General features: G+C 33.5%; 2 protein-coding genes across 4 annotated transcripts in view; one reads left to right on the top strand and one right to left on the bottom strand.

Moving 5' to 3' along the window:
• ARL13B (ADP-ribosylation factor-like 13B) overlaps positions 1 to 26,897 on the top strand; it is a 45,103-nt gene that overhangs the window by 10,006 nt on the left and 8,200 nt on the right. For both annotated transcript variants that reach the window (XM_004675276.2, XM_012734236.1), the window contains exons 3-6: positions 2,142 to 2,391; positions 21,131 to 21,236; positions 22,691 to 22,893; positions 25,356 to 25,470. In XM_004675276.2, the coding sequence (XP_004675333.1) occupies positions 2,142 to 2,391; positions 21,131 to 21,236; positions 22,691 to 22,893; positions 25,356 to 25,470 (674 nt within the window). The remainder of the gene's footprint in view (positions 1 to 2,141; positions 2,392 to 21,130; positions 21,237 to 22,690; positions 22,894 to 25,355; positions 25,471 to 26,897) is intronic.
• STX19 (syntaxin 19) lies at positions 9,332 to 18,826 on the bottom strand. Of its 2 annotated transcripts, none has more exons than XM_012734251.1 (2): positions 18,553 to 18,826; positions 9,332 to 10,353 (listed from the first exon to the last, which is right to left on the bottom strand). In XM_012734251.1, exon 2 carries the CDS (start codon positions 10,222 to 10,224, stop codon positions 9,343 to 9,345), a length of 882 nt encoding a protein of 293 aa, XP_012589705.1. In that variant the 5' UTR covers positions 10,225 to 10,353; positions 18,553 to 18,826; the 3' UTR covers positions 9,332 to 9,342. The 2 variants fall into 2 exon arrangements, with proteins under 2 accessions (XP_012589705.1, XP_004675332.1); XM_004675275.2 differs by having other exon boundaries at positions 9,332 to 10,342.

Below are 26,897 nucleotides of genomic sequence, written 5' to 3'. Positions count from 1 at the left end.
GGGATCAAGCTTCTTAGTGCAGTGCTTTAACCCGCTGCACCACCAGTGAGGGCTTCCAGACAACTTTTAAGGTATATCACATCAAAATAAAAAGTCAAAGCTGCCTTCAACTTTTAGCACTCTCTGGTTTTGTTTTTGTTCTTTATCATGTATTTATTCTTCAGCTTCCTCCTATGATTGATTTTGTACCTTAATTTCTTTTTTTTAGTTTCACTGGTATAAAACTATAGAATGTCTTTTTCATGCTTTTGTATTTTTCTTTATAGTGTTACCACTTAACTTACTAGAGATAATGAATATTTATCTTTAACAATATTTTTGTTACATAGTCTTTATGAAATATTGCCCTTACCCATCACTTGTATCACCATCAGAATTGACTGTGTACTCTGTTTGGACTACTCTTATATTTACTTGTATAATTTCATTTTTTAAAAAGATTTATTTATGCATACAGAACTGGGGTACAGGCTGGAGGTGCAGGGGTGGTTAGAAGATCCATCAAAGGCAGAGTGGGGAGCAGAACAGGCAGATTGGCGAAGTGCACTGTAGAGGGTAGTAGTGGTCAGGTCAGGAGAGATCTGCCACGCCATGTGGGTTACCTCCCTGGCCAGGGATCAAACTCACACTGAAGTGGCTGAGGCTAGCTTCACAGTGCTGTGTTTTAACCCACTGCTCCCCTAGAGAGGACCCTTACTTCTGTAATTTTTAATTGCCATTTACTTTCTACTTTTCTGGTCCTTTTGTAGTCCTTTAGGAATGGAACTGAGTAGTAGTCAATTTGATGGTCTCAATTCATACCACACCTTATACATCCTTCTGAAAACATTTATTCCTTGGCTTCTATTCTTCAGCTTATTTCTGTACCTCTCTCTCTCTCTCTCTTTCTGTCTCTCATCTCATCTCATCTCATCTCATCTCATCTCATCTCATCTCATCTCATCTCATCTCATCTCATCTCATCTCATCTCATCTCATCTCATCTCATCTCTGTCTCTGTCTCTGTCTCTGTCCTTATCTCTATTTCTCTTTTTCTGTCTTCCTCACCCCCTATCCCTTACTTGGCATTTGCTTTTTTTGGAGACATGTCTCTCTGCCCTCTAAATGTATTGATTACCATTGTCCAAATACAAATTGCAATGTTATTTTAGCTTCCTAATCTATGAATAGTTTTCTTACTGTGAATTTCACTTCTTTCAATCAACTTCTCTTCTTTATAGCTATCCAAATGATTGCATCAGTGGATAAAGGTTCATTTGCTCTAGCAGAAATTTAAATAATAGTACATTGGCAGAATAGAAGTTTATTTCTCAAAACAACACAGGCAAAAGGTAGTTTATGGCTCTCATAACAGCTCCATGGTGTTAGGGACTCAGCTTCCTACCCATTTGCTTTGCCATCCCTGTGGTTTCCCTGACCTGTGTGGGCTACAGTGGCTCAGGCTACATGGGCATGTGGACTGGGTAGGAAGAGGTATAGGAATGTATCCTGTGTCTTTTTGTATTTTCATATACAGAAGTAGAGAAAAAAAAAAGCAATTACATATTCACTGAAAGATCTGCAACTTCTCCCTGTATAAATAATAAAATAAAGTCTTAATGTTTGTGAACTACTTTCAAAAGTCTCTTCATTGCAACTGTAGCTTTAATTTAGCTAAGTATCCTACACCTTGTAGCATCTCCCATTTTTGATTCTTCTAAACTCTCCTATTCTTTAAATGTTCCAAGTTTTTCTTTGTAATAGTTATAAAGTTGATTAGCAGTTCCTACGGATATCTGCATTGTTGAAGGATTGACTTTTTTTATTGTTTATAATTTGGAGAATAAATAACCTAAGGGCAAAAGTTCACTCATTTTTCCTTTTACAGATATTTACTAAATATCTATGGTATGATAGGTATTATTTTATTATAGCAGTAAAAACAGACAAACCCCCAGATATTTGTGAAATATAAGCTCTAATTGGATATTTTATAGTATCTCCCCTCCCCTCAAACCAGTATATGTAGATGTAATATAATAGTAAGCATTCTCTTTAGCACTTACATATGATGAATGAATTTCTTTTTTTTTTTTTTGTCATTCAAGCTGTAAAATTTAATAGTAACTTAAATTCTTGACCTTTTATATCATTTGAAACAGAGCACCCTGAAGATGTAGCTCCTACTGTTGGGTTTTCCAAAATCGACCTTAGACAAGGAAAGTTTGAAGTTACCATCTTTGATTTGGGAGGTGGAAAAAGAATTCGAGGAATCTGGAAGAATTACTATGCTGAATCCTACGGAGTTATATTTGTCGTGGATTCTAGTGACGAAGAGAGAATGGAGGAGACAAAAGAGACAATGTCAGAAGTGTTGAGACATCCGCGGATTTCTGGCAAGCCTATACTGGTGTAAGTACTGATGGTGTCCTTGTGAGCATAGAAGCAGCAGCGTGAGCTGAAGAGAAAACTTACCCAAATTACAAAGACTGACTAGGCCTAAATTGTTACATTCCATAGTAATAAAATGCATGTAATTAACTGGGAGCTGTTAATATACCGAGGCCTTTTCATAATGCCTGTAGCATTAAGTGGAGAGGCTACTTTATGAAGTCTTACAATTAGATTTCCGGGCATTTAAATATAAACTCTGTTTTATTTAATAATTTACTTTTTAACCAAAGTTTGTATTTTAAAATGATTTATTGACAATATGCTAGGATGCTTTTTCATTTTTTCATTTAATAAGTCACTGATTTTTTGCCTTTGTTCTTTTTCACTTGAAGAGTAGTCTATTTGAAAGTTTTTTAAATGGTCTGTTTCTCTATGCCACGTTCATTTCACCAAGTCTATTTCTACAGTTTTCATATTGAACATAAGGTCAGTCTTATCAGTGTAGTCATATGCTTAACATCAGCTTGCCTAATTGCCTAAACATGTTCTTTTTAAACTGGAATTTTTTGCAGGCTGCCTTCATAGCATTTGTGCTTTGTAACACCAGGTGGTGCTCTAACTATGAGACATAGTAAAGTAGAACACAAATTGCTCTTAACATTGGAGTAAACTGATGTGTGCTGTCACCTTGTCCCTTTTCTGTTGCTTTTGTGATGCATTATTAAGGAAAAATAACCAATCTATCACATAATGAGATTAGAAATTGTAAGCAGAATTTATTAGTGGTCCTTGGTAACTAATGAACATTACTCTCAGTGATCCTTAGTATATACTGCAAGTGGACATTGTGATTATAAAAAGTAAAATTTGTTGTGCATGATTTATTGGTAAAGCTTATACTATTTAGTGTTTATACATTTAACCAAGTAGAGAAACTTTAATTTGTATAATCATTTCTCACCTCTATTGATTCTGAAGGAAAACTTTAATGGCGATATATACAGAGGGCCTCCCTCATAGTGCAGGGGATAAAGCCTCAGTGCTGTCAAGCTATCTACAGCAACTGCAGCATGAGTTTGCTCTCTGGCCAGGGAGCTGACCTACTTGGCGCAGCAGACCTTTCCTGTCTCTCCTGCTGCTCCCCTCAACAGTAGTGTATTTCAGTAGATCTACCTCTTCTACTCCCTACTGTCTTTGGTGAATCTTCTCACCCCTGCATCTCTGATCTACACCCCAGTTCTTATATGCATAAATAAATAAAATAAACCTTAAAAATCTAGATCTATATACAAAGAATGACTTATATTGGTGAAGTTAGTCTCTACAGATATTTAAGGAGAGAACTAGTTAGTGGCTTGTAATGTAAAGTACTATCAATGGGTGGTGTTCATTGGTGATATAATTGTGTGTGCCTTTTTTAGCCTTATACTCATCTATATATTTTTTCATGCTCCTTTATCATTCATACATTAATTCAACAAATATTTATTAAGTATTCATTATGTGGGAAACATTGGCCTTATGATGGGGATACATTTAAGAACAAAAGCAATAAAGATGCATGTTGATCTCAGAAGCTTACTTTCTAGAACTTTTAGGTGAGATATGCAATAAATGTAAAAAGTTCTAGTTTTATTTATGTGAGAAGTGTATTGAAAAAAAAAACAGGTGAAAGAACTTTAGGATGCCTCTGGTGCTGGTGGTGACAGAGATGAGTTATTCTATAACTAGGGTTATCATTGTAAGGTTATCATCGTAAAATGACATTTTCAGGTTAGAGAGTCATGTAGATATATTTGGAAAAGCTCTGAGGCAGGGTCATAAGTGACTACTGTGACTCTACTGAGTAATCAAATAATTGTCAATAAGCTATCTTTTAGTTCTGTCACCTTTCTCAACTGAGTTACCTGAATAGAAGAAAAAATTCTTCACTGGAGTAATTGCTTCATTATTACAATCACATAGTGAGATCTCACAAAGACATGAGAATTAATTATGAATATTTCACTATGTTTATGGAAATTGTTTTGCCATTTGTTCAGTGTTTAAGGGAATTTTACAACCATAGAATTGTCATTGATAAAGTTAGACCGGTTTTTGAAATAAATATGCATAAAAATATGAAGTACACATTGTTAAGAAAGATAGAAAATGTAGGAATGATTGACTTTTATCATACTACTAAGATTTTGATGAGTTTCCTGTGTGTGTTTTTCTAAAATGTGTAATGTTTGCAGCACACATATAATTTTTTTAAAATACATTTTTAAATATCAGGTATCTAAGTTTAAATTTAGAAGTTTTGGTTACTTGTTGTCTCTTATCAGGTCTGCTATCTTAATACCGTTTATATCTTTCCCCCTAGATCTTACCTTCTTTCAACACTTCTTCACTTCTTCCTTTGTTACTGAAAACAAGTCTCCTAATCATTCTCTTTGCTGGCAATCTGACCTACTAAGCTCTCTACATCTTTACTGTTTTTCAGTTTACAAAACACGTGTTATGACAAGTGTCCCCGGCAGTCACTTTTCTTTGGACTTAGTGGTTAAATATCTCTTCTATAATAAAAATACCTGTAATTCTGTGTTTGTGCTTAGCTATCTGTAATAATGTGAACCAAAATCCAGTTAAGTAAAAAGGTAGAAGTTACTTGTATTCTTTCTAAAGAGTAATATTAGATGTCACAGAAACATTCTGTTCTATAGTTTATTTCCCTAGAAAGACTTTCATTTGCTCTTATAGCTGCTCTAGGGTTCAGCCTATACTCAGACTAACTAAGGTGTAAATTGTTACCTACCCTGATATCACCCCCTTCCACATGTACTCTCACTAGAGAGTTGTCAAAAGTAACAAATTTTGTACTTGTATAAATAGCACTGAGATCAGCAGTAATCCCAATTTTCCGCTCAACATAGAAATTTTCCATTAATAATATAAGGCACTATTTGTTGAATACCTAAGGAATATCATCAGCAGTTGAAAGTTATATTGGTGGTTTTAAGAAGGCAAATGCATTTTCCATATTTCCTCTCTAATCTAGCCTTACAATTGTAATTTACCCTTTCTTTTTACAGTTGAATTTCCTAATACTTATAACAAGAATTACTGGTCATCCACAGTCTAAGATTTCCTCCCAGGGTAATAACAATTCTACTTGCGTTAGCACAATTGAGCTCTTGGAAGGGTGCCATTTTCTCATTATATACTGTCTGCTTTTCTGTGGAGTTAATGACTTAACTTATTAACTTTTGGCCAAACCTCACAAATTGGATGCTTCATGACAAAAGTGATAAATATATGGAGGAGTTTTACTCATGGGTGAAAACATAATATCCCTGGTATAATTTTCGTAGCTGTTATGAACATTTTAATAAAATAGAATTTTTGGCTGCACTACAGGTGGCCACCCAGGACCCCCTGAAGTCACGCACATATTTCCAAGTACATGTGCATTTTCTTGGGAGCAAATGCTCTCATCAAATTCCAGTAGTATTTCAGGACCAAAAAGGTTAAGGACTATAACTGTGACTTTCCATATTAGGAGAAACAGTAACCAGGCTTTTGTTACTACTGTTTAATATGGTATTTGTTGTTTCCAACCTTTTTTTTTATAAATTACTTGACTTACCTTTCTAGACAATTACTTGACTTACCTTTCTAGACAATTACTTGACTTACCTTTCTAGACAATTACTTGACTTACCTTTCTAGTGTTACTGTGTTTTATAATAGGACATTCATATATATATATATATATATATATGTCTCGGTCCCTGATTCCTGAAACAGAACTCCTTGTAAATAAGTGATAAGAGTACTGGGAGTGTTTTGTTGTTGTCCTAATATTTGGTCTTTGACCTCCATTCTTGACAGTTTCTGAAGTCCTTATAGTTTATGGGAGCCAGGGCATTTTTTTGTTCTGCTGAGGACACTGGCCTTCTGGGTAGCTTTTGAATGGGGGCCAGTTACCAAAAAGACCAAACCATGATTAGAAGCTTAGAATTTTCAGCCCTACCTAGCATCAATTTTTTTTAAGGTGAAGGGCTGAAAATGGAGTAAATATCTATTTATGTTTATATAATGACACTTCTATAGAACTCCCAATGTTATCTAGACTTTTGAGCACTATTAGGCTGGTGAACTTGTGGAAGTGCTGGAAAGTGGTGTGCCAGGAGAAGCCTTGCAAGTGCTGCACCTCTTTCCTCTACCTTGCCTGTGCATCTCCTCCAGCTGGAAACTGTGTCCTTTCATAATAAATTTATCAACATGTTTCAATGAACCTTTTGAGCTATTCTAGCAAATTCATGGAACCCTAGAAGAGAATGTGGGAACTGATCGATATAGCTGATTGGTCAGAAGCACAGGTGATAATCTGGGCTTGTGCCTGGCGTCCACAGTTGCATATGTGTGTGTGTCTGTGTGTGTGTGTTAGTCTTGTGAGACTGAACTCTTACCTGTGGGCTCTATCTACCTCTAGGAAAATAGTATCAGAATTGATTTAAGTGTAGAATAGCCAGACACTGGTGTGTGAAAGTAAAATGTTTTGTGTTAATGATAAAGATGCAATAAACACATAATTTTGGAAGAGTTGGGTTTTTTCCCCCTACTTAGGAAGGAAAAAAAAAAAACTAGGTTTTTCCTTTATAGTATTTCAAGATAATGTTGCAAGTTTCTTTGAGTCATATATATATATATATATATATATATATTAATTAAAAGTATCCACGAGAAGTTAAGTAGTTATATATTACTCTCATATTGTCATTGGAATTTGTTAAAAGTACTTTAACTGATTCAGACCCTTAAGTAATAGTAGAACTTGTGTCATTCTGGACTGCTTGAAACATTTAAGTATATACTATGTACGCCATTTAATAATTTGATTAATATAGTGCTGTATCCCTAATATATCATTTTTCCCTCTGAAATCCCTACTCACTGCATTTATTTGGCTTATTTCTCTTTTATTAATGGAACCTTACCAAGATGTTCTTACCAAACTTTAGTTATACTATTTATTCACTTCCATACTTCCTTGCCTAGGGCTTCCTTTTGTCTCCTTTTACATCTGCATACTTCTCAGGCTACCTCATCCAAAAGTCACCTACTTTAAATATCTTTTATTCACTAAGATGATCCAAATCTATACTTTTAGTTCTAATACCTCCCAGTCCTACTTCTACTGATATAGCTAATAGCTTAGAAGCCTCTACTTGGACATTTTCATATGTAAATTTATTTTATAGACACCAAAATAAACATTGTAATTTCCTTCTATCTTCAATTCTGAAATCTACATTTCTGTTTTTTCTCATCTCTGTAAATGGCATTGTCTTCCAATCAGTTTTCTGTAGGTTCCATATTTTAATTTATTATAGCTTAGTCTTAATTTTTTTCAAATAATACTGTATGTGTATGTGTGTCATATATAGCATGTGTGTCACATATTAGTTCTGAAATCAGCCTGCCTGGCTTCAAATCTCTATTCTCTATGTACAGTTTCTGCAACCTGAGACAGACTAGTAACTTTGCTGTATCAATGCTGTTGCCAGTAAAAACTGTAAAACTTATAGAACAGTGATGGGGTGTAGCAAATATTTTCTGACCTGGAGTATTAAGCCTGTTGCTACCACCATCATGCCCATCTTCTACTCCAAGCTTCCATTCTATTTTACTGAAACCACTGCAGTCACCTTCTAGTTGTTTTCTATACTTGTACGCTTGCCCTCTGCTCTTCTCCCCTAAATCCATTCATATCTGCTCTGCATTCTACAGAGAAAATGACTGCTTTCATATATAAATTATATAACATTATTCTGAGGCCAAAAACAGTCTGAGAGTTTTGCATTGATTACACTTGCTGTAAACTTCAGGACTTACATAAACTCCAAAATCTTAAATCAATACTTCACTAATCTTAATTCATCTCTTGCCTCATTGCTCTTTTGTAAAGCTGTGATACAGCTTTATAGCTGATTTTTCTTTGTATAGAATAAGTTACATGAATCTTAGGGTCTATGTATTGTTTGCTATACCTGGCATATAACTTTGTCTTTATCATTTAGTTCTTCACCTAAATATTACCTGTCAACGAAACTTTCAGTGACCACCCACTGGTAAGAAACAACCCTAGCAGGTTGTTTCCTACTTATTTTAAGTCTCTGCTGAGAATGTGACATTATATTTTATTTGTATTTGTTATTTGCTTTTTCCACTAGGATGTGAGTTGCAAATTCTATCCCTGTGTGAGTTCAAACTGTATCCCAACCAATAGTACAGTGCTTGGCATCACAAGAAAGTGATGGGGAGACTTTTGAGAATACAACTGCCTTTGTTTTTTATCTGCCAACCTCCTGATTTGTTATATAGTGTCCTGAATGGACCCTATTTCAAGAAAGCGGTGCCCTAACTTACTTTTTAAGGTCTTAAGCTAGATTCACTTCACACTAACCAACTAGATTCTTCATCAGATACACAGTTGGGTATTTCTGGGACTTGTTGAGTAAACTGACCTATTTGAGCATAAAAGGTTTGATTTTGCCTCTAGTTTGATTTTGCTTTAATATCATACTAGAGTCTTGTTTTGTTCAACTCTTAACTACCCAAATACTCTCAAATTAGATAAAGGGATTGCTTAAGTGGTTATCACTTACTGACTTTCGTTTTGGTAAGGCCCTGGAAATTCTAAAAGTGTACTAGAAGTTGCTACCTGACCAAAAACAAAATCATTCATCTCATTTTCAAGAGGTACCCTGTGATTTTCTAGGTTAATTATAATGTTTATAGTTTAATAAACAAAGACTTTGTCACTGTCTTCAGAAATTTTTCTAAGTCTAAGGGGGAAAATGATGACTTCGTCATGACAAAAGATACGTGAATAGGTCCTTGAAATGAAGAAAAGTGATGCAGGATACTGACAGATGGGGCATTCTCCATTTTGAGTTGGAAAAAATTTCTCAAATAATTTCTTTATTTTGGTCTACAGTGTGGACAGCACCAACAGCACAATGCCCTGCAAGGATTTCTCTTTTTGTATTTGACAGCCAGTCCAAATTTCTCTTTAGTGGTGTTAACATATTCTTTTGTGCCATTCATTATCATTTCGATATTGTTGATGTGTTCTCCTTGTTCCTCTACTAAAAGAGATATCTGAATGAAAAGTTCCTTTAAGTCTTTGATTTGGTTCTCCAAATTAACAAGTTCCTTATGCCTCTGTTCAATCTCTGAGAGTTGTGCTTTAGTGATACTGATTTCGGTAAGTATACTTTCATTAAAAACCTCCCATTTCCCTTGGTGAAGCATATCATTTACTTCTTCTTCAGGTACTTCTTTTCCAGCAACTTCAAGCTGGCGGAAAATAAATGTCTTGCACTTCTCTTGTTTAGCTGCTATTGTGTCATTATATATAAACATAGTTTGCTGGAAATGGCGGAACATTGCAGTGTGCTGAGATTTAAGTATTCTTGTGACCACTGAAGATGGACCATTTTCAGTCTCTGACTTTTTAACCTCTTTCACCAAATCATCTAAGCCTCTATTAATATGTTCTGCTTGGATTTTTATCCCCTTTGTAATGCTGGCTTCTCTCTTAAGTAGACTAAACCTTCTCATGGAAGCCATTAGACTTTTCTGTTGCTGCCCAAATTTTTGAACATCATCTGTCAGGTTGTTAATGCTCTCCTGTAATTTTTGGATCTCATGTAGGTGTCTCTCGGCTACAGGCTCTCTTTCATAAACAACAGCTTGCTGCAGAAACACCCCTTGTTCTGCTTCTGTGGTGGGCACGAGCTTGTCTCTAGAGAGTTCAATTTCCTTTGTTCTCTGCTTTAGTTCTTGAAGTCTGTCTTTCATCTTTCCCGTCCTCCTTAGAAGCAAAAATGTTTGTGTTGAGCAAAGAAATATTTGCTATTTTCTCACAGTAGCAGTTGGCTTCATGTTACTTCTATCTTCAAGGGAAAATCTTGGTTTTCTGAAAAGAGGCTAAAAGTTAGAAACATAAGAATGTCCTCATAAAGGTCATTGAAAGTAGAAAATGAGTGTAAAATAACTGAAAGATGACTTTCACATAATGTAGGAATCTCATCTGGTTGGCAGTGATGAAGATACACTTGCCCCAAAATAAATTCTTTGGTATTATGATAGATTTTTTTTCCCCCTTGATATAGGGAGATGCATGTTAAAATGGAAGATGGGCCATATTTCCAACTTTTAGGATGAAAAGGGTACTGTGAAAGTACCCTTATTACTAAGCATACTATTACTAGTTAATTATTACTAAGCATACTATTTCTAGTTAATTATTTCTAATGTTTTATTTCTGATGTCAATAAACACTCATTAACTCACTATATGTACTGGAATTAAAACCAATAGTAGCAGCAAGACAGATTCCATGAGAACTTTAAGCACTGTAATATTAAATGCTTCCAGACTTAGTATCCTTTTTATCCATTGTTATTTTCTAGTCTCATGACATTAAATATTGTCTGTTGGGTGATAAATCAGATTTACACTGCTTTCTTAACATCTGTTCACTCACAGTTCCATTTGAACAAATTTGTCAGAAATGAGTTCCTGCTTTTCCTCCCCATCCTCAAATGGCTCCATCTAAGTAAATGACAATTCTTTTCTAATTTGTTCAGATCAAAAACTTTGGAATAATTCTTTCTTACTCTTGCATTTTTCCTCTGTCACCTGTACTAACAGCAAAGCTTGCCACCCCCCTTTTCAAGTTATATCTGGGTTCAGTCAGCTTTTACCACCTCACTTACCCAAGTCACCATCATTTCTCATTGCATTAGTCTCCTGTATTATGTGGTCTCCTCTTTTATATTACTCTCCCGTTTGGTCTTTTCTTAGCACAGAAACAGGTTGAACTATGTTAGGTCGCACCATTCTCATGCCTCACCGGTTTTCTCTGAAATGCTGTTCCCATTTAATGCCGATTTACTCCCCCATCTCCTTTAGGGCTTGTTGAAATGTTTCCTTTAAGTTAAACTGTCCTTGCCACCTTACCAAAAAATAGCAGCCTAGCTTTGTTATCAGTCATAAGAGATAAGACCTTGATATCTCTTTTTGAAAAAAAAAAATAGTGGGAAAAAGATTGAAAGGTTTCTTCAGATTTTTATGTACTGGCTGTAAACATTTAAGGGCATATTTTTCTTGCTTAAATGCATTTAGAATTTTCTGTTATTTACTCTAAATATTTTAAATACTTAATCAAATTGCTGCCATCTCCCCCCCCCACTTTTGCTATATTAAAAATAAAACCGGTTCAATTTATGTAGTTTATGTAAGTTAGAGACTTCAGAGCTGAAAGGTATTTTATCCTCCACTTCTCCCTACAACTTTGTTCCATCTTTGCAATTTAAGTATTTCTCTAGTGTAAAAATAGAACATTTTTTTCTGTTGAAAAAAAATGTATTTGATATCAATCTGGGAAATTTGTAAAAAGAAGACTTATCAATGAGGGTTATAGGTGGGCACTAGAAATAAGACTGTGAACTTTGTTAGGGATATAGATCAATATAAAACATCTAGTAGCTGTTGATATAGGTTACACATGTCTTCTAGGAATACATTTCTTCATCCTCTATACAAGTAGGGATTAAATAAAATAGGAGGAATATGTGTAATAGCTTATAAATATTTGTGTCAAATTAAAATGAAACAGACTTTAATTGAGAAGAATTAAATGTGCATAAATTTTGATAAATTTTTAATAATTTTATTATAAACAAGTTAATAATAAGTTATGTATAATTTTAAATGCTGAGAAAGTTATAATTAATTCATTACAATAATTGTAATTAACAGTCTGATATAAAAATTCACAGATTAAGACAGATACGTTAGAAAGATTTTTAGCTTTATGAAATACTGTAAGTCAAAATTTTGTGTCTTAAATATTTGGTTTATGAAAACTTCTACCTGACCCCATTTTTTCCAGTCAAAATATGTTCCTTATGCCACAAATACTAACAACTCCCACATCTTTGTGGATTGAAACAAGATTTTCTTGTGTGTGCCATCTTTGGAATCTTATCACTAGGAGATAGCTCCATCTGAGTGTGGCAAATTATTAAAGATCGCAGCAGGTATGGAGCTCCCTCAGAGGAGTTAAAATTCTGTAGCCCTGTAGTAATGTGTGATACTTGCCATGTCAACACTTCAGTTAGCTGAGTGAGGGTGGTATGATGTTTAATGCATTCCTGTCCCCAAAAGGGGAGGTGAACTGACCTCTATTGGATATTGTTTTTGACTGCAGAAGAATTCTTAGAGGTTAATGAATCAATTTTCTCATTTTCTTATGAGGAGTTGGGACTCAGAAAAGTCGAATATCTTAGCCAGAGTTAGGGTGAGTACTGTTGGAATAATAATACTGCTTGGCAACTAAACCAGTGCTTTTTCCATACAAGTATATAATAATCGTTTCCTTCACTGTTATATCATATAAAGCTGGCATCATGTATGTAATCTTTTGTGTTCAGTATTTCATTAAATATTTGTTGATTATACCTTTAGACATGAAGATACCTAAAAACTGGAGAGTGCTGTAGAAACTTTTTCTTATTTGGTAACTGGGTAAAAGCAGAATTATCACTCATTTATTAAATGCTTCTGATAAAGTCTTGTCTTTTTTCCAGGGTACTGTTGATGCTAATAATAGTTGGTTTAGTGATGATCGCAAATGGCCCCCTACTGTTCTTCATTAGATTTATTGTTATCATTTCCTTATCTACATATTCTCTCTTGCTACCATATTGATCCTGAAAATAAATACCTTTCCAAAGTGTTTTAAGATGTTATATACTTTTGATTTGGCTATAGACTTTCTTTTTTTAAATGGTGATTTTATGATCAGCAAGTGCAGCTCTCTGCCCACCTGGACTATCAGACGTTTCTTTTCACAAACCTTTTTTTTTCCCCTTTGCAAAACATCAGTAGCAGCTCTCCTGCCCATCTGTGATCATGGAGGTACCTTTTCTTTTTCTGTCTTCTTTTCTATTTTAAAATGTTAAAAATAAATAAATAAATTTTTATTTTTCTCAAATTAGTACATATAAACAATTTAATAAGTCTGTCTTTTCTGTGATATAAGAGTTACAATGGTCCCCTGCCTGCCCTGCGTCACACCATTTCCAGTTCCCATTTCCCTTCTCTAAGATAGTAATTTTTAGCTTCTGAGCTAGGCAGCTATCGTCCCGATCTTGGATAATATGTCTGCATGTTTTTGCTTTTTTCAATTTTAAAGACTATATTGAATTTCCACTAAGAGACTTGGAGATTTAGCTTCTTATATCCCTATTCTTCCCGGAAATCTCCCCCTTAATGTTATATCACAGTTTCTGGTTAATCAGTATTCTATGTTTACTATGACTACCCAAGTATTATTTATGCTCAAGTCATAATATAATATACAGTTATATTTCCTTTTTCAAATAATTTTTTTCATTTTTTTCAAGGCCTTTACAATAGATAGAAATAGGATCTGTGTACATTAAGAAAACTTTTAATTAATGTATTTTCACATATGTAGGAAGTACCTAAAACATAAATGTTTTTCACAAAATAAAAATCCTATGTAACCACCACACAATCAGGAACCATGTTAACCTTCAATTTTTTTCTTGAAATAATGACTTATTTCATTGATATACAATTATATCACTAATGCATTCTAGAACTCTTGGATTGAACTGAAAAAAAAAACTGATATATTTATATGTAGCATTCTTTTTATTCTGTTTCATTGGATACTTTCATCATGGCCTAATTTACAGCACAACTGTTGACAATATATTTTGTTGTTTTTTTTTTAATATTTGTTATTTATTATGCATACAGAACTGGGGTGCAGGCCCCTGGAGGTGCAGGGGCGGTGAGAAGATTCACCATAGTCTCTTAATTGTGTAGCCTCCATTAAGTAACTTTACCTTTCAGAATCGAAGAAAATTAGTTAAAGAAAGTCAACATCCAAATGAAGATAATTTCATATGTTAAAAAGAGAAACAACTCACACCAAAGTGAGTTACTTGCCAGAGGCTGCATAACTAAGAGTGGCAGAGGCTACATTCATATATGTCCACCTGATTGCAAATCTGTGCTTCCCCCATTCCATAATGAATAGAAATAGGTTAGTTTAGTGACACATACTGTAAATGACACTGATTTGTGTCACTGTGCTATTTTGTTATTAGTGTAAATACTATGTTTAAAAGAAAAAACTTGCAAGGAGACATAGCATATTAAATCTAAAATAATTATATTGTTTGCATCTTTATTAGGATCTTTAATCAAACCAAGTTAAGCACTTTACAATTTAGAAGAAAAAGAATTTGGAATTAGTTCTGATCTTATCTTTGTCACAGAAAGTCTCTAAGAATTTTTAAATCCTACTCTTGGCTTTTTATAAAGATTGGGATTCTTAAATTTATTTCTGCTTTAGCTCATTGTCATAGACTGAGAAGATAGATGGGAAATCAGATTCACTTCCTGTTTACATCACAGATTCCTTTTTCTTCTTCCTGTACAAAACTAGTATTGTGAATTTTTATAATTACAATGTTATAGATATATTACTTGTGCTTTTTTTTTTCCTTAATAAAACTAACTTGTGCTCCCGATAATAATATGGGGTAAAGAAAGCAGTTATTTTTATTGGTGTCTCAGGTAAAAGATTGGGGAGTGGAGGGTCAAAACAGGTTTTAATTTTGTATTCATGAGAATGAAGTCCTATTTCATCTTTATATAATGGCTAATAATCTTGGATTTCATGTTTTCAAGAAGTGTAATATCTTTAACTTTTTCAGGTTTCATGATCGAAATAAATCATTTTTCATTGCTAACATTTCTAAAATGGATTAATCTTTCTTTTTTTAAATTAGAAATGAGTGACCAGTTCCATCAAAAGCTTTTTTTTTCCCCCTCGGAAATATCATAGTTTAACAGATTTAAAAAAAAAAAAAAAGATACTGTAACATGTCATACCTTTGCAAAATGCTTTTGAATTTTACTGTTATTAATTTTAGAAACCAAGATAGAAGACTCTGACCCTGGTAAAGGTAGTTTTTTCCTGCTGTCCTTGGAAAAGCAGTTGCCTGGAGAAGTTACCACATTTTCAAATTTGAATCAAAGATATTTTTAGGAATTTTTTACATTTATCTCTTTTGAATGTTTAAAGTATGCATATGTTAAAGATCTTGTACATTAGGTTATTTCTGGTTTTGTAGGATTACCATATTTTGTTGTGGCCACTGATTGTTCTCTTGGTGGTTGGCAAGTGTAAATTTAGTGAACTTTGTCAACAGTTTGTCTTTAATGGAGAGTTATATTATCCATAGTGCCCTTCATGTCCTGCATTGTGGATCCATTTTTGAGCTCATTTCTGTATTTGTCACCATCGGGACTCCATGGAGTTTGTCCACTGTGACCTATGTAGTATAAACATGGGCCTGGATTTTCTCTAGTGATTTTATAGCCTGAACAAGTACCATACAAACTGCTATATCTGAGTATCTGTATAACTGAGTATCTGTTGAGCAAGCCAACAGATACTCCTTTCACTGCCTACTGGCTCTGTTCTGTTTTTTTTTTTTTCCTAGTTTATTACTTGCCTAGGAAAATCAGTTTTAGTTCCCTATTATGCACACACCCTAAACTCCACTTACTAAGGCAAATTACTTCTAACAGCGCAGTGGAGCTTGCTTTAATTCCTGTTTTCCACTTTGGCTATGAGTGTTTTCTCTTTTCATTTGTGCAACTTTGAATTTAACCTTTCTTAGTGTCAAATGTAATGATGTTTGTAGTTTTGTAATTGTCTTTTTTTTTTTTTTAAAGATTTATTTATTTGTACATACAGAAGTGGGGTACACAGGCCAGAGGCTCAGGGGAGGTGAGAGGCTTCACCAGAGACAGAGTGGGGAACAGAACAGGCAGATCGAGAAGTACACTGCTGAGGGGAGCAGCGGGCGGGTCAGGAGAGGTCTGCCACACCATGTGGTCACCTCCCGGGCAGGCGGGAATTGAACTCATGCGGAAGCGGCTTTAGATTCTCAGTGCAGTGCTTTAACCTGCTGCGCCACCAGGGAGGGCCCGTAATTGTCTTTTAAGTAAAAAAATTCTGTATGTTTTTAACTAAAGGGAATACTGTCTATATATATCTCTGCATCTTAACTGAAAGTCATATCGGTTCTCTTTATAGAGTTAACATATTTCAGAATGTTCCCCAAATCCTGTTCATCAGTGCAGATGTTGACTTAATGTGGGTATCTTGCTGCACTTACCAGCTGTATATAAATTACATTTTCTAGTGGTTGGTCGCCTGCTCATAACTATATTCATAAATGCTTTTAATTTAATTGTTTGATTTTACATCTTCATAAGTTAGAATACTAGACAAAGGAGACCTTTAAGTGTATTAGAATGTGAAAATTGGATGAGAGTTTATAAAGGCAGAAAGTATTAAGCTCATAGTTGTGAAGTCATTTTAACTGCTTATGTTAGGTAAAAGTGAGATCATTTTATGAGATGTTTTCTGTATCTTAAATTTACTGTCAGATAGTCTGTCCAATTTGAATAATATTCCACCATGGTTAACTTACTGCATTGCTGTACAGTTTTGAGCTGTACTGACAATAATTGACTACATCTTTGAGCTTAGCTATATTTGCAAGAAGAAAGTAAGAACGCTTATTTTTATATGTGGTAATTAACTTTTGCAGTTTGGTCTGGGGAATAGGAAAGTTAACTTGGCATTACTCAAAAAAAAAGTTCTCCACAAAGTAAAGATATTTTCAGATAAGGAACATTTCCAGTAACAGAAGCATGAATAAATTATCTAGTGCTTTAAGAAAGCACTTGGGGATTGGTAGTATATCAATTTATAGATTTTTTTTGAGTAAGACATTTTTTTCTATACTTACTATATTGATTAAATAAATATTTCAATAAATGTAACCAGTTTTAATCCAACATAAAATGGAGCATTCTCTTGTGTTTGTGTATCAAGAAAACTTGCAACATTTTTAGAACATTATAGTTGCAAGGTGAAAGTATCTGATCTTATTTGGAAAACAAACTTAAAAAGATGATTGATTACACATTGAATATTTGTCCTCTAAATTTATGACTTTTTTTGTAATATAATTTTTCAGGGCTCTTTTATTCTACTTTTATCAACTATAAGTAAGTTAATGGCTAATTATTAACATTAAAAAGACTACTTCTTAGAAAGTATTAACATCTTGTATAACTTTAGAATCTCATTTACTTGAAGCAGCTATTTGTAAATATAATATTTTTACATTAAAATAAATTTATGTAGCTAATGCATTATGTTCTAGGTATCATATAGCCAACTTTCTAATTCATCTTAAAGCACCTATTAAAATTCAATTTTATTTTGATTTGAAATGATTTACTTGTTAGATTCTAACATGATAAGTTATAAAAGCAATCAAAAATTAAAACACATCTGTTTAATCTTGTTTTTATTACTCCATTTTGAAAGTATGAGATGTATCTGTGTTTCACTTAAATGGTGATAGCTTAAACTTTTAAACTTGTCAAGTCATATATAATATTTACATAAAATTTTATAATTCAATTACTTTCAGTATATTAAATGAACCAATAGGGAAGTCAGTATGTCAATATTTCAGAGTAGACCCTTTACAACAAATTATTTTCTAAAATTTCCTCTAAAACATTCTGGGAAACACCAAGGAAGAAATCTAAGACATAGAAAATTATCTTTAAGTATTATACACATACATAAACTTCTTTTCAGAGTTAAATAAAATTGAATTCTTTAAAGTAAAGCACATATGTAACTTATAGTTTGTCTGTAGGAAAGAATTCTCTTTTTTTTTTTGGTAGTATCTAACTTTACAGTGTGTTTCCAAGAATTTTTTTTTTTCAAAAGAAAAAGCTAGTTTTTAATGTGGTGGCCTGTTTCTAAGAACTCTAAGCCAAATTCCATGCAGTATATCTTAGTATATGTGAGCAGATTTTCTGCCTGTAGCCTGCCTGTTCCAAATCTGAGCAAAACAAGTAACTAATTATCTGTTAAGCAATTTTTAAATGTCACAGTTTACCAGATTTCAGTCTATGGATGTGTCATAATAAATACAAAAACAAAAAACCCCAGAATTTCCAAAAAAACAATGTTCTATTTACCTTTTTGCTTTTTTGCCTTGATCCTTTTGTTGCTTTTCCACTTGCAATGTTGGAGTCCTGGTTGTGAGAGAAAATCTGCATATCATCTTTAATATTTTACCAAGGTCCTTCAATCTTGCTCTTGTAGTTCACACGATAATTTCTGTATGGTTTTCATGTCGTTAACTTAATTGAGAGCCGGATAATGAAGTCAAATAAGTTAGAGATAAAGTTGTCCTTTCCCTGTTAGTATCAAATGAGAAGAACAAATTGCTTACTTCACACCTGGAGAATCCGGTTCTGCCTGTTAAGCACCCATTCTTTAGATTAAAGGAAGATCATTTTCATTGGAGCCCTTAGTAACAGGAAGTCCTTGTTAAATTGCTTGCATAGAGCATTTTGTCCATGACTCTGATTCCAATGCTGAGTGATATGTAAGATGCATTACTCACCAAAAGGGAGGGTTGTTTAAACAAAAGGTACTCTAATTTCTTCGAGTACCAAAACTTACTAATACAGATTTTTAATTAACTAGGAATGGGGAAATGTTTGATAAAAAGGCTTTTATTTCATTTATTTTCACATGATTGAATTCTATTTTATGAAATCCAAAGGCTTACCTCAAAAAAAAAAAAAGGTAGCGTTCGCAAACTATAGTATCCAGAATAGAGTGAGCTCATGTCTTTAATCCTTCCACCTTCCTTTACTAAACTGTTACAACTGTAGTTTTCTATATTGATAAAAATTGTGTAGTCATATATTTAAACTGTTTATATTGCTACAAGCAATTCAGGATTATTTTTTATCAGATTCAGGTATTTTTAGGAAAAATTATAACTTTCTAACACATACCACTCTTCTGAGTTATGATTTGATTTGAATATAAGAATAGGGACATTGCATTTAATCAAATAACATTTGCATTTATCTGTTGACTTAGTGTTCTACAATACAATATGTTCCAAAAATAAATAATCCTTCACACATCTGTTCTTCACAGTCTTTATAAAAAGAAAACATTAGGAACAAGTCTTTAAGTAAAGGACTGGCTGAACAAACAAATGGTACAACTTCCATCCAGTGAGCATTTTACAACTTTAAAAAGTAGTAAGGAAGATCTCTTTATACTGCTCTAGGCTGTTTCAGAACTTACTATTCTGTTTAAAAAAAATAAAGCTTGGTGGTACAGAGTATATATTGAAATACTAACTTTTGAGGAATAAAGGGAGTATAGACACAAAACACATATTTTAAGCAATAGCAGCAAGTATTCATGATACTCGTATTGTGGTCATTTACATATCGTTCTCCATATACTTGCTTATATTTTCAAAAAGAAACAATGGGAGAATGAACTAAAACAAATGAAATGCTTACCTTAGTAGAAGGGAAGGACTAGAGGAAAAGTAGCAGAGGTGACATCACCATCTTGTAATTACCAAAAGATTTCAACTTGTGACTCATCTACCTTGAATATCTAGCTGAAGCAGATAAAGGAAATAGAGGGATTTTACATTAAATGGTTGCATGAGGAAAATATTAGCCAAATCCCAATTGTGTGAGATTCTTAGAAAAATTACTTGTTTTATTTTACAGACAGATGTGGGAGAAACAGAAGTAGTAAAGAAAGGTGTAAAAGAATAATGTTTAACATGCATCTTGGTTGGAATTAAATTTGGACGATATTTCTAGAAAGATATTGGGAGTATCAATTTTTTTAGGTGGAATGGTGGTATTATGACAATTGTTTTTGAAGTCCTGGTGAAGTGACATGAAGGGAGAAAGTGGAAGCCATGTAGATAAGCAACAATGGCACTACGTCGATACTTTTACAAGACACGATAGGGATTTATTATTATTATTGCATCATTTTTGTATGATGAACATTATTCTATGTTTTTATTTTAAATATGTATTTGTCTTATGTATCAAACTCTCACCAAGACAGTGTTTGACTAAACTTTTTTTACCTCTGCAGTCTCATTGGTATATAGTAATATTTTCTGGTAATTTATATATTTTCAGATCTTATTTTGGTTTTTATTTGTTGTTCACCAATTACCCCAATTGACTAATACTTCTTATGCACAGTGCTCCGACAAGTGAATCAGAAAAAGTGGTCTCATCTCTCTATACATTGTCTATACAGTGATACACTGGAAAGGCAGATGGGCTCCAATATTATAAACTCAGAGTGAATATTTAGGCAGTTGTACCATTATACACCTTAAGTATTTGGAAATTACAGATAAAGGCATCTTATCATAATGCAAATTGTTTTGATAAGGAAAGGATGTAGTTAATGTAAAAGTTAAAATTGGTAGCTTGAGGGCTGTAGAAACTAGTCCACTTTTTTTTTTCTTATAGGTTTTCTTGTTTTTTTTTGACACCTAACACGATTTCCGTCTTATAGGCCAGTTTTTAGAAATCATTTTAGCACTAGTAAAAGGTAAAATGATGAAGTACATACCACATTACTTTCTAAAGCCTATATAATCTATGAGTAGTCTTAGCATTTTTGAATAAGAATGGTCATAATATTTTTCAATGACCATCCATTTATACATTTGCTATACAACTTCTATATTTGTTTCTCTAGGTTGGCAAACAAACAAGATAAGGAAGGAGCTTTAGGAGAAGCTGATGTGATTGAATGTCTATCTCTAGAAAAATTGGTCAATGAACACAAGTGCCTATGTCAAATAGTAAGTTTTTGGAATTTTTTTTGCCTTTTGACATATATTCAGTATAATTTATTTTTTGGAAAGTTAATAGATAATATGGTGTAAACAACTAACAAAATAATCTTAGTGTTTTTATTATTTGGTACTTCCATAAATTATCTTTCATGATTTCTAAGATCTTAAAATTGGCTCTTGTTTAAAAAGACACTTCTCCAAAGAGGAAATGCAGATGGCCAACATGCATATGAAAAAATGTTCAACATCACTTGTAAGAAGGGAGATGCAAATTAAAACCACAATGAGATACCACCTCACCCCAGTGAGAATGGCACATCTTAAAACAACTTGCAACAACAAATGTTGGTGAGGGTGTAGAGAAAAAGGAACTCTCCTTCACTGCTGGTGGGAATGCAAACCAGTACAACCACTATGGAAAACTGTTCAGAGGTTTCTCAAACTGCTAAAAATGGAGCTACCATATGACCCAGCAATCCCACTCCTAGGTATCTACCCAAAAGACACAAAACACTGATTCCAAAAAACAGCTGTACCCCCATGCTTATATTGCTGCTTTATTTACAATTGGAAACATGGGAACACCCCAAATGCCCAAAGTAGATGACTGGATTAAAAAGAATTGGTGCATATACACAATGGAAAATTACTTAGCAATCAAAAAGGATAAACACATGCCTTTTGCTGCAATGTGGATGGGGCAAGAAAAGATCATGTTCAGTGAAATAAGCCAGAAAGAAAAGGAAAAATATCAGATGGTTTCACTCATAAAGAACCAGGGGAGAAAATAATAATGATAATGAACCGGAGACATTTTACAGGGGTTGAATAGGGACTGGGATCAAAAATGATGGGGGAAGGGAAGTGCACTGAACTATGGTGATGGCACACATGATTTGGTGATGGGAAGCCCATGGGGATTACAACTGAGATGGAAAAAGGCACAAAATGATGTAAAAATAAACTATTATGTTATTAAAAAACATTGAATAATAAAAAAAGTGGCTTTTGTTTAAGGTCTTTAGGATCTGTAAAGGAATACACATACTGATAAATTTTGTAAAACGACAAATGTATTTAAAAATTGAAACTTAGGTTTATAATGACTTAAAAAATCACATCAAAAGAGTTATACAATCTTATAAAAGGTGGGTAGAGATTTTACACATCTCATAAAGTGATCATTAAGCTGTAAATCTTACCTTATATTCTATAGTATTGTAATGAAAACTTCCAGGTATTTCTAATAAGTAGGGTATTTTTCTTGCAGCAGTTCAAGTTTGTCTTCCTATGAGTTTGTTTAAAATTATAACTAGCATCAACATCTTGTGTTATATTCCCATTAATTTAAATGGGTTTATTTTGGTTTGCCAGTACTTACATGTGATGGCTTATGAGCAGATTTGTGTGGAGAACTTAATTTGTTTTAAACTGTAAGTCAAGTAATTGCTGTTTTCTAGGAACCTTGTTCAGCAGTCTTGGGATATGGAAAGAAAATTGACAAGTCCATTAAAAAAGGCCTGTATTGGCTGTTACATATCATTGCAAGAGACTTTGATGCCCTAAATGAACGCATCCAAAAAGACACAACAGAACAACGTGCTCTTGAGGAACAAGAGAAAAGAGAAAGGGCTGAACGTGTGCGAAAATTACGGGAAGAAAGGTAAGTAGATTGATTTTTTTTTTTTTTTTGATACCACAATACATTTCAAAAGTCAGGAAACTATAGTTTTATAAATAAATTACTAGTTTTACTTATTCAGTTTTTCTATTTTGGTATAAAGGAAGACAATAGGTAAATTTTCTATTTCTGTGAACCTTTCTCTACATATTGCAGGTAATAGTTTTCTTATTTTCCAGTTAGTGTTACAGTAGTTCAATTTAGTCCTTAGCTGTTAATTATTTACTAGAGTTGTATGATTATTGCTTTTTATTTCTGATGATTTTTGTGTAGTGGTTCTCAGTTCATAGGATATTTTGCTTCTCAGAGGACATTTGAAAATGCCCAGTGGCATACTTATTACAGTTGGAGGGGATGAAGTGTATGTGGATGCCACTGACATGGCTAGCTGATCAGGATGCTAATAAATATCCCATGAATCACAGGGCATCTCCCACAATAATTAGGAACCGACTTTCAGTAAAAATAGAAAGTAAGCATTATTGGATTTGTCAACAAAATCTGATCTTCAACACTAGTTTTATCAGAAAGCAAATGAAATCGTTAAAACACATTTTATGTGTTTTAATATTAATATTTAAAATCAGTATTAAAATTATTTTAAAATTGTTACCCATGAGCCACTCTGGTGGCAAAGTAATGTATCTCTACCTCAGACATAAGTGTCAACACTGTGAAACAATCCACAACCATCGCAGACCCCCAGCCAGGGAGCTGACCCATATAGCACAGCAGACCTCTCCTGTCTCACTAGCTGTTCCCTTCAGTAGTGTATTTCAGGAGATGTGACTTTCTCTGTTTCTGGTGAATCCTCTCACTCTCACGCCTCTTGCCTGCACCAAGCTTTTTTTTTTTTAAGTATTTAAAATATTATCCAAAAGGAATTTTTGGACTAAACCAGAATTTAAAAGAAATGATTATATAAATTCTATCATTTAGTAACATAATTTATTGCTGCTAGAAAAGTACATAGATTTGATTAGACATTGAATTTAGTTAATTCTAAGACTTCTCATTTTCTTCTGGATTATTGCATGGTAGGAGAAGGGAGAAATGAAATGATTTTTAATTGAACTCCTACAAGCTCCAAAGTTTTCTCCCATCTTCCTAAGTAACAAGGACTCTGTTTTATAAACATATTGATAATTGTAGCATGAAAGGAACAAACCATTAACTACCCTTGGTCAAGCTTTTTGAGGTGTGCACAGACACAGAAACCCTCTGATTACTGGTGTCTTTCATTTAACTCCAGTTAGGCCTTAACAGAAAGAAATATTTGTAAAGGTAACTCATGTTATCAAATGTTAAATGATATGAACAGGTGTGCCATCCCTTGATATTTCCAAGAAAGAATGAAGGGAAGTGATTAGACAGCTACCAAGATGAGTTTCTGTTTCCTGTAAGAATTTTTTGTACTACTGTGTATTTTTTATGATACAAAGTTCAATACACTCATTTACATAAACCTATCTTTTATACACTTACAATAATAAAAGATACGGCCATACTTCTTTCAAGCCTCTTCTGCTTTTTCTTACACAGACAAAAGCAGCAAGAAATTAAGTTGGGTAAATCCTTTTTTTCTTTCAAGTGTTTATCTTTTCCACCAAGATATTCCAGGTTATATTATGGTGGACTATTTTGTTGATGCAGTCCCTTTCCTCCTTTCTTCCTAGTCATGCTACTTGCTGTATATGTGGCCTCTTCTTTGGAGCAAGGAATCCATAATTGCCAGTAAATTGGCATTAGGAGAAGTGATTTATGTAAAAAAAAAAAAAATTACTTTATTAACTACAACCTAGTTGATTCAGATATTTTTGAAAAACAGTAAAATAAGCAGTTGTTGATATGTGAAAACAATAGCAATCGTAGGTAACTCGAATAATATAATTAATAAATGTTAAGCAACAAACATTCACATTGTTTCACTGTACAAATTGTCTAGCTGCAGGCCAACAATATTTATTTTTCTCCTTTCAGATACAGTAACTTCATGTGTGGCATAGTGTTAACTAGAAATCAGGGAGACAAGTAAACATTTCATTAGTAACTGATATGAAACTTTTCTGAGTGACATAGGACAGTTTTTTATAGCTTCTATTGTATGAAGCAACAGTTGCCATATGGGGATTAATAAGAGTAATTATCTGTTAGGATCAGCATTGGTTTGGGTCGGCAATTAAATCATAAAAATAAACCTTAAGATATAGAACAATAATATTTACCATTAACATAAGAAGTTAATGATGGGTGTGCTACTTTGGGCAGTGTTTGTCTTAAAATTCAAATAATGAATCTTTACATGGGAGTTAAGACTTCTTACCTAGCCATGTCCACATATTTAAATTGCTAACATTCAGTAGCCTCAACTCTATCACGTTGTTCTTAAACATGGGTCAGCATTTTCACTAATAGAATTTCAAATTTTTCTCTTTGAACAACAGAGAGCAAAGAGAGCGAGAGCAGGCCGAACTTGATGGAACTGGTGGTTTGGCTGAGCTGGACCCAGAACCTGTTATTGTTAATCCTTTCCAGCCCATTGCATCTGTAATCATTGAGGTATGGATGATGGCAAATATTACTTTTCTATCTTAAGTTACAAAGTTGGAAGTTGAGAAAGAAAGTGAGAACCTGGGAAAGGCTGGTAGATCGAAATGTTTCACTTGAGCTCTGTTATTTTAAAAAGTAATCAAATGGAGATTTGGAGAAAAGGTTTTCTTTTCATTCTTTAAATTAACTTTTGATTAATATGAAAAAGGAAACATATTTCATAATTATGTGAATAAAAATGAAGGTTAAATATAGCAGCTGTTATAATTGCTGTTCTATAAATCTTGACATTTATTTGAAATGGTAGCAATATATTTATGCTTAATAACTTTGTCTTTATCATTGTGTTGCAGTTACTACCCCTTCACTGTAATATTTAAATGCTTATGATATGTTCCAAGTACTTAAATAATTTTCTAGTTTTCTAAGATACTCAAGAATATTTGAAATTAATACATTCTCCTATATCTGGGTATTGTTTCAATTGTCAGGAATTTTACCAAAATTAATTTGCAGGCTTTAATTACGAAGTGTTGTGTGTGTGTGTGTACGTGTGTATTTTCTGGTGTCTGGAATTTGCATTGGCCCTTCTTTTGTCTTCAGCGGCCATGCTTTCTTAGAGGCATTACTACTTAAACTTCCATCATTAGCTCAGCTAAATATGGCAGCTGGCTTGCCGGTCCCACCCATACATTCTCCATTCTCCTTGCCCTGTTACTACCTCCTTTCACACAGGTGCTTACTGGAAAGGTGGATGATTGTTTCTTCCTTGGGGCTGCTGCTGAGGAGGGAGGCAGCTCCACAGGTAAGAAGATGATTGGATAGTTTTGATAGTGCTTTATTTTGCAAAATAATTGGTAACGCAAGGTATTTGTGTATATTATTTGTACCAAAAGGTAATTTATACTTAATCTTTTTATTAATTTAACCCCATTACATTTACCTTAAGAATATGCTTTTCTGTGTGCAGTAAAGCTGTTTTAATGTTAAATGAGTGATTGTTTTGTCTCCTCTTAAACATGGAGTGTCAAGTTCTACTCTGTTCTTCAAAAAATATTGATAGAGAAAAAGGAAATCGAGCTTCTCTTTTTTTTCTTTCAAACAGTACATGTATAACATATATACATACACAAGAGTACATGTATATTTACTGTATGTGTAAAAGATACTTTCCTGTAAAAAATGGTGAATTACTCTATAGTATATACCATGGTTATGAATTAGAAGGCCTGGGTGATTCTAGCAACATTCTGCTTTTCATGGTATGAAGATATGAACAATACTTGAAAGTTCCTGAATTAATTAGTGGTGTAGTGAAAGTTATTATGTTTTTAAACTATGATAATAGTAAGAAAATCAGTTAAAATTGAAACATTACATAGTCTCCTTTTCATGAAGAAAATTTTCTTTCCCCTGCCCACAATCCTCATATAAAA

This window comes from Condylura cristata, unplaced genomic scaffold, assembly GCF_000260355.1.
Source record: "Condylura cristata isolate star-nosed mole 26May11 unplaced genomic scaffold, ConCri1.0 scaffold00003, whole genome shotgun sequence".
Taxonomy (NCBI): Eukaryota; Metazoa; Chordata; class Mammalia; order Eulipotyphla; family Talpidae; genus Condylura; species Condylura cristata.
The sequence above is the reverse complement of the archived record's forward strand: the minus strand, read 5'-3'. Positions and strand labels throughout refer to the sequence as shown.